Source organism: Cynocephalus volans, chromosome 1 (genome assembly GCF_027409185.1).
Source record: "Cynocephalus volans isolate mCynVol1 chromosome 1, mCynVol1.pri, whole genome shotgun sequence".
Taxonomy (NCBI): domain Eukaryota; kingdom Metazoa; phylum Chordata; class Mammalia; order Dermoptera; family Cynocephalidae; genus Cynocephalus; species Cynocephalus volans.
The window spans coordinates 9588660-9601242 of NC_084460.1; the positions used below are offsets into that span (position 1 = coordinate 9588660).

General features: G+C 46.9%; 1 protein-coding gene across 2 annotated transcripts in view; it reads right to left on the bottom strand.

The window, feature by feature from the left end:
• BFSP1 (beaded filament structural protein 1) overlaps positions 1-12583 on the bottom strand; it is a 36180-nt gene that overhangs the window by 13625 nt on the left and 9972 nt on the right. Inside the window, exons 3-5 of one of the 2 annotated variants that reach the window (XM_063076462.1) lie at positions 6990-7085; positions 4703-4795; positions 778-885 (exon numbers count right to left, since the gene is read on the bottom strand). In XM_063076462.1, coding sequence (XP_062932532.1) covers positions 778-885; positions 4703-4795; positions 6990-7085 — 297 coding nt within the window. The remainder of the gene's footprint in view (positions 1-777; positions 886-4702; positions 4796-6989; positions 7086-12583) is intronic. The other variant, XM_063076468.1, reaches the window with a different exon arrangement.

The window sequence follows — 12583 nt, forward strand, 5'->3', positions numbered from 1 at the left end:
AATGTCAATTTACTTTTTGATTTGGGAAATGTGGTTACGTGGCCGTGTGAAGGTTCGGTATTTTAATCCAGCATTTCCTACTGGAATGGCCAGCTGTAGGATAACAAGAGAAAGAAAACTGGAAGGAATCACGGGGGATGAACCATGAAGCTCATTAATCAAGAAGGAAAGCCACAAAAACAGGACTGAGCGTTTCTGTTGAGTTCAGTTTTCAAATTCAGCTTCACCCAAAAGCGGGGACGGGGCGGAAACATGAGCTTTACACTAACCAATTTCCAACTAGAGGCAAAGACTGACACACCATTCTTTCTAGGTTTGTAATCAAATTCCAAAGGAGAAATTGCATCATGAGAAGAAAAACAGGAAGCACAGATTTGAGCAAGTCCAGGATAAAAATTCTGGCATGTGCCCATTTCTTCTTAATCTTGACATCAACTTTAACCTGGGCAAATGAATCAACAATGTAGAAGCTGGGACAGCCTTACGCTCAATAGGGGAGGGGTGTGACTCAAAGGGTTTACCAGAGGAACCTCTGAGGGGCCGGGAATCTGCAAGACCCCTGTCTCCATCTGCTCAGGACCCTTCCAGTGTGGGTGCTAAAAGTCCTGCACACCGGGAAACCCCTCACCTACTCAGAATGTTATGTCTGCTGGGTGCATAGGTATGTTCGGTTTGTCATTCATTGAGCTGGGTCCTTGTGCATGCACGTGACGCCTCCATGAAATGTATGGGAAACCCTGACTCTCGTGTGGCAGACACGAGGGTGCAGAGCAGTACCTGGGCCTGCAGCTCGGCTCTCTGTGCCTGCAGGTGGGACAGCACCTCCCGGCCCTCCTCCAGCTGACTCCGCAGGGCGCCCAGTTCCCGTTCTGTCAGCAGCTTCTCCTGCACAAGGAAGGCCAGACTCAGAGGAAATGCAATGAGGGAGAGGGTGCAAAAAGGTGAGGGGCCTGTTACGGACTGAATGTGTCCCCCCAAATTCATGTGTTGCAGCCCTAACCTCCAAGGTGATGGTATTAGGAGGCAGAACCTTTCGGAGGTGATCAGGAGAAGATGACTCTCAAAGCCTCTGTTTCCCTTCTGTGAAAAGGAAAACGTGGAATGCGGACTGTCGTTCGGCTCTATTTTCTGTGTCTGTGAAGAGGATGGTGGGCCTGAGCTCTGAGCCGTCCTCTGTGGAAGGCATTGGCGCAGTGCCGGGGAAAGAGAAGCGGGTCCTGGTGAGGCCGCTGCACCGTCCCAGGACGCTCCATGGAATGGCCTGGAAAGAAATCCTCCTTCAACCTCGCCTGATGGGCCTCTCCACTGCTTATTCAAACATCCAAATTGCTTCACAAAAGACTGACTGCTCAAGAGCAGTGCCTTCCACCCGAGTGCTCTGACTCAAAGCCACGCAAAATCAAAACCCAGGTCTAGCCAAGGGCTCCAGGGTTCAAGCCCACACGCCCAAGGCAGCCGCTCCTCACAGACACCTTGCAAAGTGGGTGGAGCAACAGCACAGATGCGCAGGAAGCTGGAGCAAGACAAACGTGCTGGAAGGAGTGGAGGTCCGGTCTGCGGCCCCACCACGTGGGGAAGGCGGGGCTGCAGGCATAGCTGTGGGGGCCTCGGCAACTAGAGGCTGGGTGTCCCTCTCTCTGGCTCCCTGCCCTCTCCCCATGTCGCAGTCTCTGTTTCTCTCTCTGCCTCTGTCTTCTTTGTTTCTCTGTGTCTCCATCCCTACTTCCCTGCCTCAAAGATGCCAACAAGGGGGAAGCTGGGAGAAGGGGACTCATGTCCCTAGGGATCAGTACATGGCAGATTTGCAAATATGCTACACTTCACACATCCTCGCCCTGCAGCCTCGCATGGCAGCAGACAGTGCAGCCCATTACACCTGCTCTGGCCAGGCCCCTGCCACTCTCTGGCCCGCCTCTCCTCACTGCCTGGCTCCTGCTCATCGTCACCTCCTCCCCTCCTCACCCCCAGGGTCCCACCCACAGGGTGCCTCCTGCAGTGCCTGGCGTGGGAGGCCCTCAAATGCTCACTGAAGAGGAGGGAAGACAGCCCCACAGCTGTCAGCTGGTAGCTGACACTGACAGGGAGGCCACAGCTCCCTAGCTATAAACTGATCAACAATGCCACTCAGCACCCGAAGATGTCACTCTGAGACCATGGGGGAATGAGCCAGAAACAAGACCACTCTGTGATCATGTCTGAGAACAGTCCAAAAGACCACTGAGCAGGCACAAAAATAACCAAGGCTGCTCTTCCCACTAACACGAGGGACGCTGCTTCACTATCAAGTACAGCTTTAACCACACGCTACTCCTCTGCATCTGAGATACAAATTACCAAGATACTCAGTCTCAGGTCAATCCCCATTCTGAGAGCACCCAATCCAGAGCAGGGCCCTGCTTATCTTCCTCTCCCCCAAAATCACAGGCCCAGACCCCATACCATGTCCCTCCTCCACCAAGATGCCCCATAAATCTCCATGTGTGGGCAGTCTCTTGCTGCAGTGAAAAGTAAACCCAGCTTTAATCGACCCTAGGTGTGTCCCGGGTGGCCTCTGCCTAGCGGACACTGACATTATGCTTTACTGACCAGCTGGCCCATGATCTTAGGGAACAACACTAATCATATCCTCATTTGTGCAAACGTGACTTCCACATTTTCTAGGATGGTAACAAGAGTCAATGAAACAAACCTGAAAGCAACCGTTTAACTTGTATGCAGCATGTTTAAGCTAAGATTCATAGAGAATGTGATGCTTTCTGAGTCTGTGCTTCTCCATCTTTAATGTGCACACAACAACCTGTGCACATGAAACTGAAAATCAGGATGCAAATTAAAACAAAAATGTCATCATGTCCCTTCTCCAGAGGTGTGGTAGGCTGGTTCCTGGTCAACCGATAGCAAGTAGGTGGATGGGTCAGCTGGTAAGATTCTGGGTTTTTTTGCAAGGTCGATCTAGGATAGTGTTTCTTAACTCTGGGGATCTTGCTAAAATACAGATTCTGGTTCAGCGGGTCTGAGGTCGGGCTGAACATTCCACATTTCTCACAAGATCCAGGTGATGCTGATTTGATGATATCAAAATAAATCTAGTCAGTCTCTATAATCTTACAACTTAAAAGGGTTTTGTTACAAGGGAACAGATGATACAGTTTAAAATGTGCTCAAATGTAAAACATCTTTGAATTAGAGGAAAAAATTAATTTGAAAAATAATGTCTCTGGAAAGGAATCTCTGACAAAGAAAATTAAGGCTGTGGAAAGAGCTATTTTAGGACTTTGTAGCAACCTCAGTTACATCAGTTAGGAAAAACAGAATCCTGAGATGGTAATTGGTGGGCAATTTGGACATGAATATCCCCAAGAAGGCCAAAAAAAAGGTAACTTTCCTGCCTCTTAGGTGATGTTAGGCAGGGTTCACAAGTATCTTCTAAAGCAAATTTGAGGATTTCTTTAGCTTTGATATAAAAAAATTAAGTTGAAATGAAAAAGTTCAAGCAACCGGCTACCCTTGCCAGCTGGTTCTGCAGCTTGTCAGCATGCTGCGCCATGGAGTAGGATCCCACCCGCCATCCCCCAGCAACTCATTCATTGACTTAGGGCATGGCCTGAGCACAAGTCTAGGCAATTCCCAGTGCTGAGAACACTGTCAGGACAGGGTTGAGAACCACTGTCCTAAGTCATCCTTGCACAAAAATCGAAATCTTAGTTGACCACCAAACCCTGTACCAGCCTGCCACATCTGGAAAGGGGACGTGGTGACATTTCAATTTGAATCCTTTTCAGTTTATTTTTATATGTATCGTATTATACATCATAAATTTCCCTAAGTAAAAATTACCATAGGAAAAAAATATGTCAACATCCTGTTGAGCAGCTAGAGCTGAGCGAAGAAGGAATTTGGAGCATTATATTGGGAATAATGGTCCACATCCAAATCCCCAGTTTTTATAACTTGGCTTCAATAATCTCTATTCTTTCTCCATAGTTTTCATGTCAGACTCACACAATCATTAGCAGAGCCTGGTCTTGAAAATATATTCACTAATTGTCTGAGGTTTTCTGTACTTGAAATGTGTAATCAAATCGAGGAGAATAAGAAGACAAACAACCCAATTGAAAAATCGGCAAAAGATTTCAGCAGATACTTCAACAAAGATGTACGGGTGGTAGATAGGTACATGAAAAAATGCTCAACATCATTAGTCAGTAGGGGATACAAATTAAAACCGCAATGAGATACACAACATACCTATCAGAAGAGCAAAAAACCAAACAGCTAACGCACCAAGTGCTGGCAAGGATGTGGAGCGAACAGAGACTCCCGTTCACCGCTGGTGGGGAGGAAATAATGGCCCAGCCGCTTTGGGAAACAGTTTGGCAGTTTCTTATAAAGTACACAAGGAAGAATGACCCACGACTCTCAAGAGAAAATACCTAAGAAACTGGTCAGAGGTGCAGTGCATGTCCTCAGATGTCTCAGCATCTACAGCAGGAGTGTAAGAACGGAAGGGTGAACTTCAAGGTGAATGCAAAGCAGGACGGGGTCCTCACCCACCGTGGCTCCCCGAACAGTCCCACCTGACGTCTTTCCCTGGGTCTCTGCCGAGGCTCGCTAGGCCCACAGGGGTGTAAGAAAAGCCTCCAGGTGCGGCTCCCCTCTGGGACCAGCCTGCTCTCCCTGAAGCCATGGCTCCGATTCTTACCTCCCTCATCCCACTCGTCATGGTGGATGCTTGAGGAGTGGCGTGGATGATCTGCTGCAGGATGCTGATGTAGGTCTGAATTTCCAGAAGATTCTGTTGGGAGAGGGAAAGCATTCCCATGAGAAGCCGAGTGTTTCCCTCTAGGACTAGCCCAGGAACGAATACTTCCACAAGCTCCACCTTCACAGATGGGGTAGACATGATCAAGCCGGGGGTGAAGAAGAGGGCAGTGACTCTGCTGCCATCAATGGGCCCACCCACTGTGTGACCACTCTGTGGTGGGCACCTCACGTCTCCTTTAACCTTCACAAGAACAACAGGTGCTTTGCTGCTGTCTTCATGGAGCCCTGGGAGGCAGAGACGTGAGAGGAAAGCAGAACGGAAGAGAATGAAAGAGGCCCTGGAGGGTTCAAAGAACCACTTCTGACACCAGTACAGGGCAGTGTTTCAAGGACCAGGCTTTGGTCAGTCAGGCCTGGACTGAATCACTAACTGGCTGTGTGGGGACTTGGGCAAGCTATTTAAACCTCCTAAAATGCAAGTTCTGTAAAACTGTAGGGATGACTGATCCCCTTTACCAGCCAGTGTGCCTGTCCCCAGCTCTGTGAGTGATGACTGATAACATTGCCCTCTACGGAGAGCAGCCCTTGGCCAACACATGGTCATCTCGTCCAGGAAGCCACACGGGCCCTGCCTCATCCCCAGTGCAGACCAATGACTGACTGGCACAGGAGTCTCCAGAACCTGTGAGATCCTGAGATAGGGCTAAGGCTGGACTCCAGCTGATTCCACACCCTTGCTCAGCTCCTGCCCTGACCTGCCTTGCTTCCCTCCCTCCACTAATATATCAGTTACACAAAAGTCACTACCTGGGCTCTGCTTATAGGAATCTGACCTGAGACACTGTCTCACAAGGCTCTTATTGGGATCCAATGAGAAAATGCATGAAGCTTCACAGTGTGAGCTATTGTTATCATTATTTTTCTACAGGGCCTTGAAGAACACTTTGAGCTGCTCCCATGGCCCCAGGCACTACTCCCAGGATTACAAAAGGTAAAGCAAAGGCAAGAAGGTAGGTGGGAAGAGGAAAATGGGCTGGAAAGCACTTCAGTGCAGAGCAACAGGACAGGCCCTTGGACTGACGCAGGCTCACACTGAGGAGGGAGAGACTGGAAGGTTTGCTGAGCACTCCAAGCTCCAGGTGGTACCTACATGGCCACACTGTCTTAGTTTGGGTTTCCCCAGAAGCAGATCCTGAGATAAGGATCTAGGTGCAGATAGTTGATCTGGGCAATGATGCCAGGAATCATGACTAGAGGAGTAGGGAAGGGAGGCAGGGAAGGGAAGGCAGCCAATGTGGGGGGAGGAGTATCAATAAGTCACCACTGTGGGCACCTCGAGCTCTGTGGGGATCTCTGGGAGCCAGTGCAGAGCAGAAGCCTCAGTGTCTCCCCACACAGGTGAGAGGGAGCTGGGGTGCTGATACACCAACTCCCACCAGTCACTGGTTGAGGCTGCCCCCAGGGGCAGTGGTTCCCCAACACATCCCTGTCCACACAGCCTGGAGAAAGTCCTCAGGCAAAGAGCTGCAGATACTGACACAAGGAGGGAGGCCAGAGCCCACTGGAGAGGTAAGCCCCAAGGGTCAGGGTCAGGGCCAGACGCCCACAGATCTGCTAATAGTTAGCCCACACAGCTGCACTAGGGAGTCTGGCATTTGCATTTTGAGATGAAGAACAGCTCAGAAAGATTAGGCCACCTTGCCATGGTTACACAGCTACAGGATTTGATTTTTCCAGTACACCAAGGTCCCCCAAAGTCAGGCCTGCGAGCGGCTGGTGGGGGTGGAGGGAGACCAGAGCACTATAGGAGAGGAAGCTCCTGTATAAATGTGTTCCTTCAATTAACTGGCTCAGAGGCAGAGCTAAATTAAAAAACAATACTTTTTTACATTTTCTGCATTTCTGAATTTTCTGAGCTGAGACAGTTGACGGACTATAGCTTAATCAAGACAGATCTATATACAATCACCTAGTAAATGGTAATGTACAATATAGATACTAGTTCCCAACACCATGGCCCCCAACACCCCACCATTGCCTACTCCTCTGTATATATCTAGCTCATTAAGTCCTATCCAGAGACCAGCCCAGCCCCTACTTGGGTTAAGGGCAAATGCACCCAAAAGGCAGCCCACTCTAGCAGCCTCAGTTTTCAGCCACGAGTGCCCTGGGCTTGTTAACCAAACCCAAACTGGGTATTCTGGCTTCAGAAGGCTCATGGTTACCTTTTTATACCTGTCCTTTGCCGCACTGATATCGTCCTGCAGAAACTGGGCTTCGAGCTGCAGGCGCAGGTTATGCAGCAAGGCCTCATCAGCTTCCTGCAATGAGAAAGAGAGCCACAGAGCCAGGGATGCATGTACCGCAGCACACAGGTGTAAGGCTGGCCAGGTGTTTAAGCACCTGGAGGATTATTAAAATGCAGATTCTCATTTAGTAGGTCTGGGAGGGTTTTTGAGATTCTGCATTCTAGCAAGGCATTGGGCTAGACCATTGGAACTGGTTCAGAATAGTAGTTCTCAACAGGGGTGACTCTGCCCCCAAGGGGACATTTGGCAAAGTCTGGAGACAGTTTGAATTGTCACCACTTGAGTGGTGGGATGCTTCTAATCTAGGAGGTAGAGGCCAGGGAGGCTGCTTAATATCCTGCAATACAGAAGAGAGCCCGCTAACAACAAAGAATTCTCTGTCTAGCCTAAAATGTCAATAGTGCCAGGATTGAGAAACCTTGATCTAGAAAGATCCAAGAGTTAAGGTATACTTACACATCAAGTAACCTTAACATTTCAGTAACATCAGAGAAAGGGTTTTCTCTTAATACTGAAACCTGTATTTTAATAGTTTTCTCCCAAGGCCTGTTGCTATTTACCTTAAGATAATGTATCTTTGACACAAAAATGCCTTGTTTAGAATGATGCTGCCGTGAATAGCATTTGTTCCTTTAAAGTTGGAAACCACATGTGTCACAGAAGGTTGAACTTTCTCAGCAAACTTTCTGATAATTCACTGACTTTTATCTTATGGATCTTGTTTTTTTTTTGTTTGTTTGTTTGTTTTTTGTCTTTTTCGTGACCAGCACTCAGCCAGTGAGTGCACCGGCCATTCTTATATAGGATCCGAACCCGCGGCGGGAGCGTCACTGCGCTCCCAGCACTGCACTCTCCCGAGTGCGCCACGGGCTTGGCCCTTATGGATCTTGTTTGGATAAACTAAATAAGTATAAAAGAACTGTCCACACTCTTAATAAGATGTGCTGTGCTGTCTGGAACTGACTTAAATGCTTCAGCGTGTTCAGGGCAGTATTACAGGTGAGCATTACGTGGGCTCATCAGGACTCCCCACCCTCGGAGACACCTGGGCCATGCATTCCTGCCAATGCCTGAGGCCTTGGCAAGTGGATTTTTACTGACTTATTAATGACTTGTTAATAAGCATGTTGAATATTAGCAATAGGCTGTCATTAATAAAGGCAGATACGTAGTCTGGCTAAAATATTTAAAAGACATTCTCCACACATGGGTGAAGAGAGTTAAGACAAGGTATGTGGACTGGCCAAGATAACTGGGGACACGCCCCACCCTTACACTAATAGGGTTTAGGTTCCAGCAAGGCCCTTGGGCTGTATTCTTAGGAAAGGCACTTGATTCCTTAATTGTTCTTATAGTTCAGTATCAGACATCAGATTTCTGATTGTCTGATGCTGATAATAATAATAATAATCGGCCTTGAGTGAGCTTTCCACACAAACTTTGCATGAAAGCTGGGACTTCATAGAGCCTACAGAGCAGGCTGTGTAAACTTTTGGAGCCTGAATCAGAATAAATGTTTATTTAATAAATATCTCTCTGTGTGAATCTGGTCTGAAGCTAGCAAGATTGTAGGGGAGTGGCTAATCCTCACCCAAATCAAACTTCTGAAGCTACTTTATTTACCCAAAAGAACTTAAGAGTTTATCTTAAAGAACTTAAGAGTTGGGCAAGATCAGATCGGTCAATTCGCAACCATTAGAGATGTATCTTAAAGCATTCCTTTTTGCATATATTTATGCAACTAAGAATCAAACAAGTAATTTAATACAGCGTTGTCCAAGCCTCACTGATAATTTTTAATTTGCTAGTAGCCACATTAAATAAAGGAAAAACAGGTGAAATTAATTTTAATAATGATTTTAGTTCACCCAATATTCCCCCAATATTATCATTTCATCATGTAATCAATATTTTTAAAGTTACTAATAAGATATCTTACATTCTTTTTTTCAGGTGAGGTCTTTGAAACCTGGTGTGTGTTTTACACTCATAAAACACCTCAGTTCAAAGCCCCCACGTTCCAGGTGCTCCACAGCCACTCGGGCTAGTGGCCTCCCTGGCCAGCACAGCTCCACAAGATTCATTTTAGGCACCATGGAAAATTTCATTCTTCCTCAGTGCTCATCCAGGTTTCTGTCCAGGGTGAATGCCCCAGCCTTCCCCTGCTCTAATTTCCAGCTACCAAATCCTTTCCTCTGAAGTCTCTGAAACCCCTTCTTTCGGCACCAGGGATGCTAACACGGGGTGAGCAGGGAAGGGACTCTCAGACAGACAAGGACGGACAGCAATATGCAGAGTCAGTGGCTCACCCACAGCCCCCCGCCTCTCCTGCTTGCTTATCTGAGGTTCCTCTCACTCCTCGGCCCTGCAGCTGGTTCCTGCTGCCACCAGCCCTGCTGCTCATTGGGAGAAGTGACAGCTTGTACGAAAATCACTCCCTTTAAGAAACCCACACATGGTCTGAAGTTTTTTGGCTTTCGTTTTAAGTCAGAAGTAAAGAATGAACCAAATTACAGAAAGGGACACATTTTTCCAGATCCATGGTTCTGAGTTGTCTGAACTAAATTAATGTGAAATCTAGCTATGGATATTTAGCTTCTGAGATCATTCATGTGATTAATTAATCATTAGTCACTGACCTTTAACAAGCTCTGCCTTCAGCAGGTCACTATTCTGAGGGCTTAATGGTGGGTCCTCAAATCCTGTATCTCAGGGTCAGTTAGGGAGAGTTTAATGGAAACTCAATAGTAGTGTTTCTTCTTTCAGAAGACACATGTTGCCCACCCCAGGAAGTCAGACCCTTAGTGATATACTTCTGCAAATCAAGACATTCCTGCCCCAGAAAAGCAGACAGGCCCCTTGGAGATCCTGGTGCCTGGCTCTCAGCATTACCTAGACTTATCACATGAGCCTGGAGAGGACCCCTCATGAGAGAAAAGGTGGAGAAAAGGAAGCCTGGGTCTTTCCAACAATGCAAAAGGGCCGAGGAACCAGACAGATGCTGGGTAATTTGAAGAATATAAAGGAAAAACAGCCAGGCCTCAAGAAGAACAGAAATTGGGACAATCCCAGGAATCTAAGTAGCAGGAGTTAATGAACTGTCCTTAGAGTGACCCAGCTCCAAATGAACTCATCTCTGTATCTGCCCCTCAAAGTCACACTTCTGGAGAGAGTGATGGGCCAGCATCAGTCATGTGACCATTATCTTGATTGACAGCAGAACCACAATGATAAGAAGAAAAATTTAAGTTTTTTGGGATGTATCCCTGCTCCCTTCAGGAGCAGTGGCTCATATGGAGTGATTCTCAATCCTGGGATGGGGACAGCCCCTCAGAGAGGCATGGCTAAATCTGGGCTAAATCTGGGCAGAAGTGAAAGCATGTTGGGCAAAGACCTGGAGCCGGCCAGTCTCCATGTTTTTCCACCTTCCTTCTGCCCCTCTTAAGACTGCTGAGCATGGAGTGGGAGAATTTTCAGTCATGGTGACTTTTACCATCAATCCACGATTGATCCACATTACTGGAGCTGAAGAACCAGAAACAGGGTTTCAAGAACGCTTTGTGTTATCACTTATAAAGGGATCAAACATTCAGAAGTTTAGAAATAGAAGGAACCCTAGTGGTCATTGGGCCTCAAACTATTTTTAAGCTCCTGGTGCCATCCTTCAAACAAAGTATCCCATAGGAGCCAATGTGTAGAAGCTAAGTAGAGATGCTCTTCTTGGAGGATCTAACCAAGGCCACAGGCACCCCATCCGGCCAGCAACCTCCTGCCCTCACAGCCCTTCAAGCCACACCATGGACCTGAGGCCTCTGCTAAACGCAGCTCAAAAACTGGAGTCTGCCTTTACAGATGGGAGCCTCAGGCCAGACTGTTCCTGTGAGTCAATCAGCTAGTTAAAGGAAGTTAATGGAAGACAATGGGACTGGAATCTGTCTTGGGCTTCTCTATACTAGTCCTGAGTCTAGTGCTGAGTCTTGATCCCACCCTGCGAGGATCCTGCCGTTCTTCCCCGCCTGCCTCTTAGGATCATGCTGAAACAACCACTCCTGGGTCCTATCAGTCCAGTTTGTAAAACTGCTCGTGGTGATAATAAAAGGCCAGTCAATATTTGACCTTAAAATAGGGATTAAGTAAATGCTTCCGCAAGCACATTGTCTTGCTTTAAAGACAATTGCCTGATAAACTGCCCCCAAAACTCCCAAAGGTGAGTAGGTGCCACTGGAATGTGCAGTTGCTGATATGTAGAGGAGAATTTGTTTTGGAAGTGTTTTCTTTTGTTTGCAACAGAACACAGAATGTGTAGACGCTTGTGTTTTTATTATTATGCTTTGGATGCAGTCAGCTGAGTTTTCAAAAGCTTCACCAGCAGAAGCATCTAGATTTTCCCGAATTGAGATTCTGAATCAACAATCTAATTTTAGAAAACATGCCAACCCTGACATTGTGTATGTTCTAGATCTAGAACGGTGGTTTTCAATGTGTGGTCCCCAGACTATACCACTGGGAACTGATCAGAAATGCAAATACTCCAGCAGATCCCTGACCTGCTGGATCAGAATTTCGGGGCCCAGGCATCTGGATTTTAACACGCCCTCCAGGTGACGCTGACACACACTGAAGTTTCAGAACCACTGGTCTAGACTCTTTATAGCCATTTTTGAGAAAGGGACTGGAGAAATAATTAGAGTTCAATGTGCCCTTGAAAATCAGCCTTGCCAACTTATTCACAGGGATTCTAGAAATTCCATTAATAAACCAACTGCTAAAGCATGGATATTCAAGTTCATTAAGATTTCTAGTTAGCTAGAATTTAATTTAAAACACTTTCTCTTCAACCCTGGATGTCAAAAATCTTTCCAAAAATGGTAAGGTCGCTCTCCTTCCATGTGCTAAGGCCAGCCTGGAACAGGGTGTTGGGTGGGCTCTGCCCACCTCCAGCTTCTAGCCTCTCTCTCCTCTGCCTCATTTCTTCAACTCTGCCCTCTCCCTCTGCATTCTGCCACCACCCTTCTTTCCTCTCCACCCCCAGCCTCCTCCTAAACCCTTTCTTCCCAGTTTCCTGTCCTCTCCTCTGAAGTTCATTGCCAGCCTCAGAGGAGTTCTTGGGGTCATGAAGATGTGCAGCCCTGAAGGTGGAAGCTTCTCAGCCCCACCTTTCACCCCTAAGCTCCCTAGCCTCTTGCTCTTTTCCACAGATGAGTTTAAGATGCACACAAATTACATGGAAAAGCACATGTCGGCCTTTAAATATTCTTTTAAATTGTTTTAAAGTGAAAGCATTTGACTAAAACCTATATCATTTTTAAATTAGGGGTATTTTAAAGAAAAAAGAGAAGGAAACCATAAAGTCTGTTCCTTATAGTTTCCTTAAGATAAGTAAACTCAGGCATTATTGGGGACCAATAACCTCATATGTATATATTTAGTGGCAAGGAATTTTAGAGGTTAGTCAAACCCAAATATTTAAAAGTCATCTGGAATTCTTATTACATCAAAAGGCTGAAAAT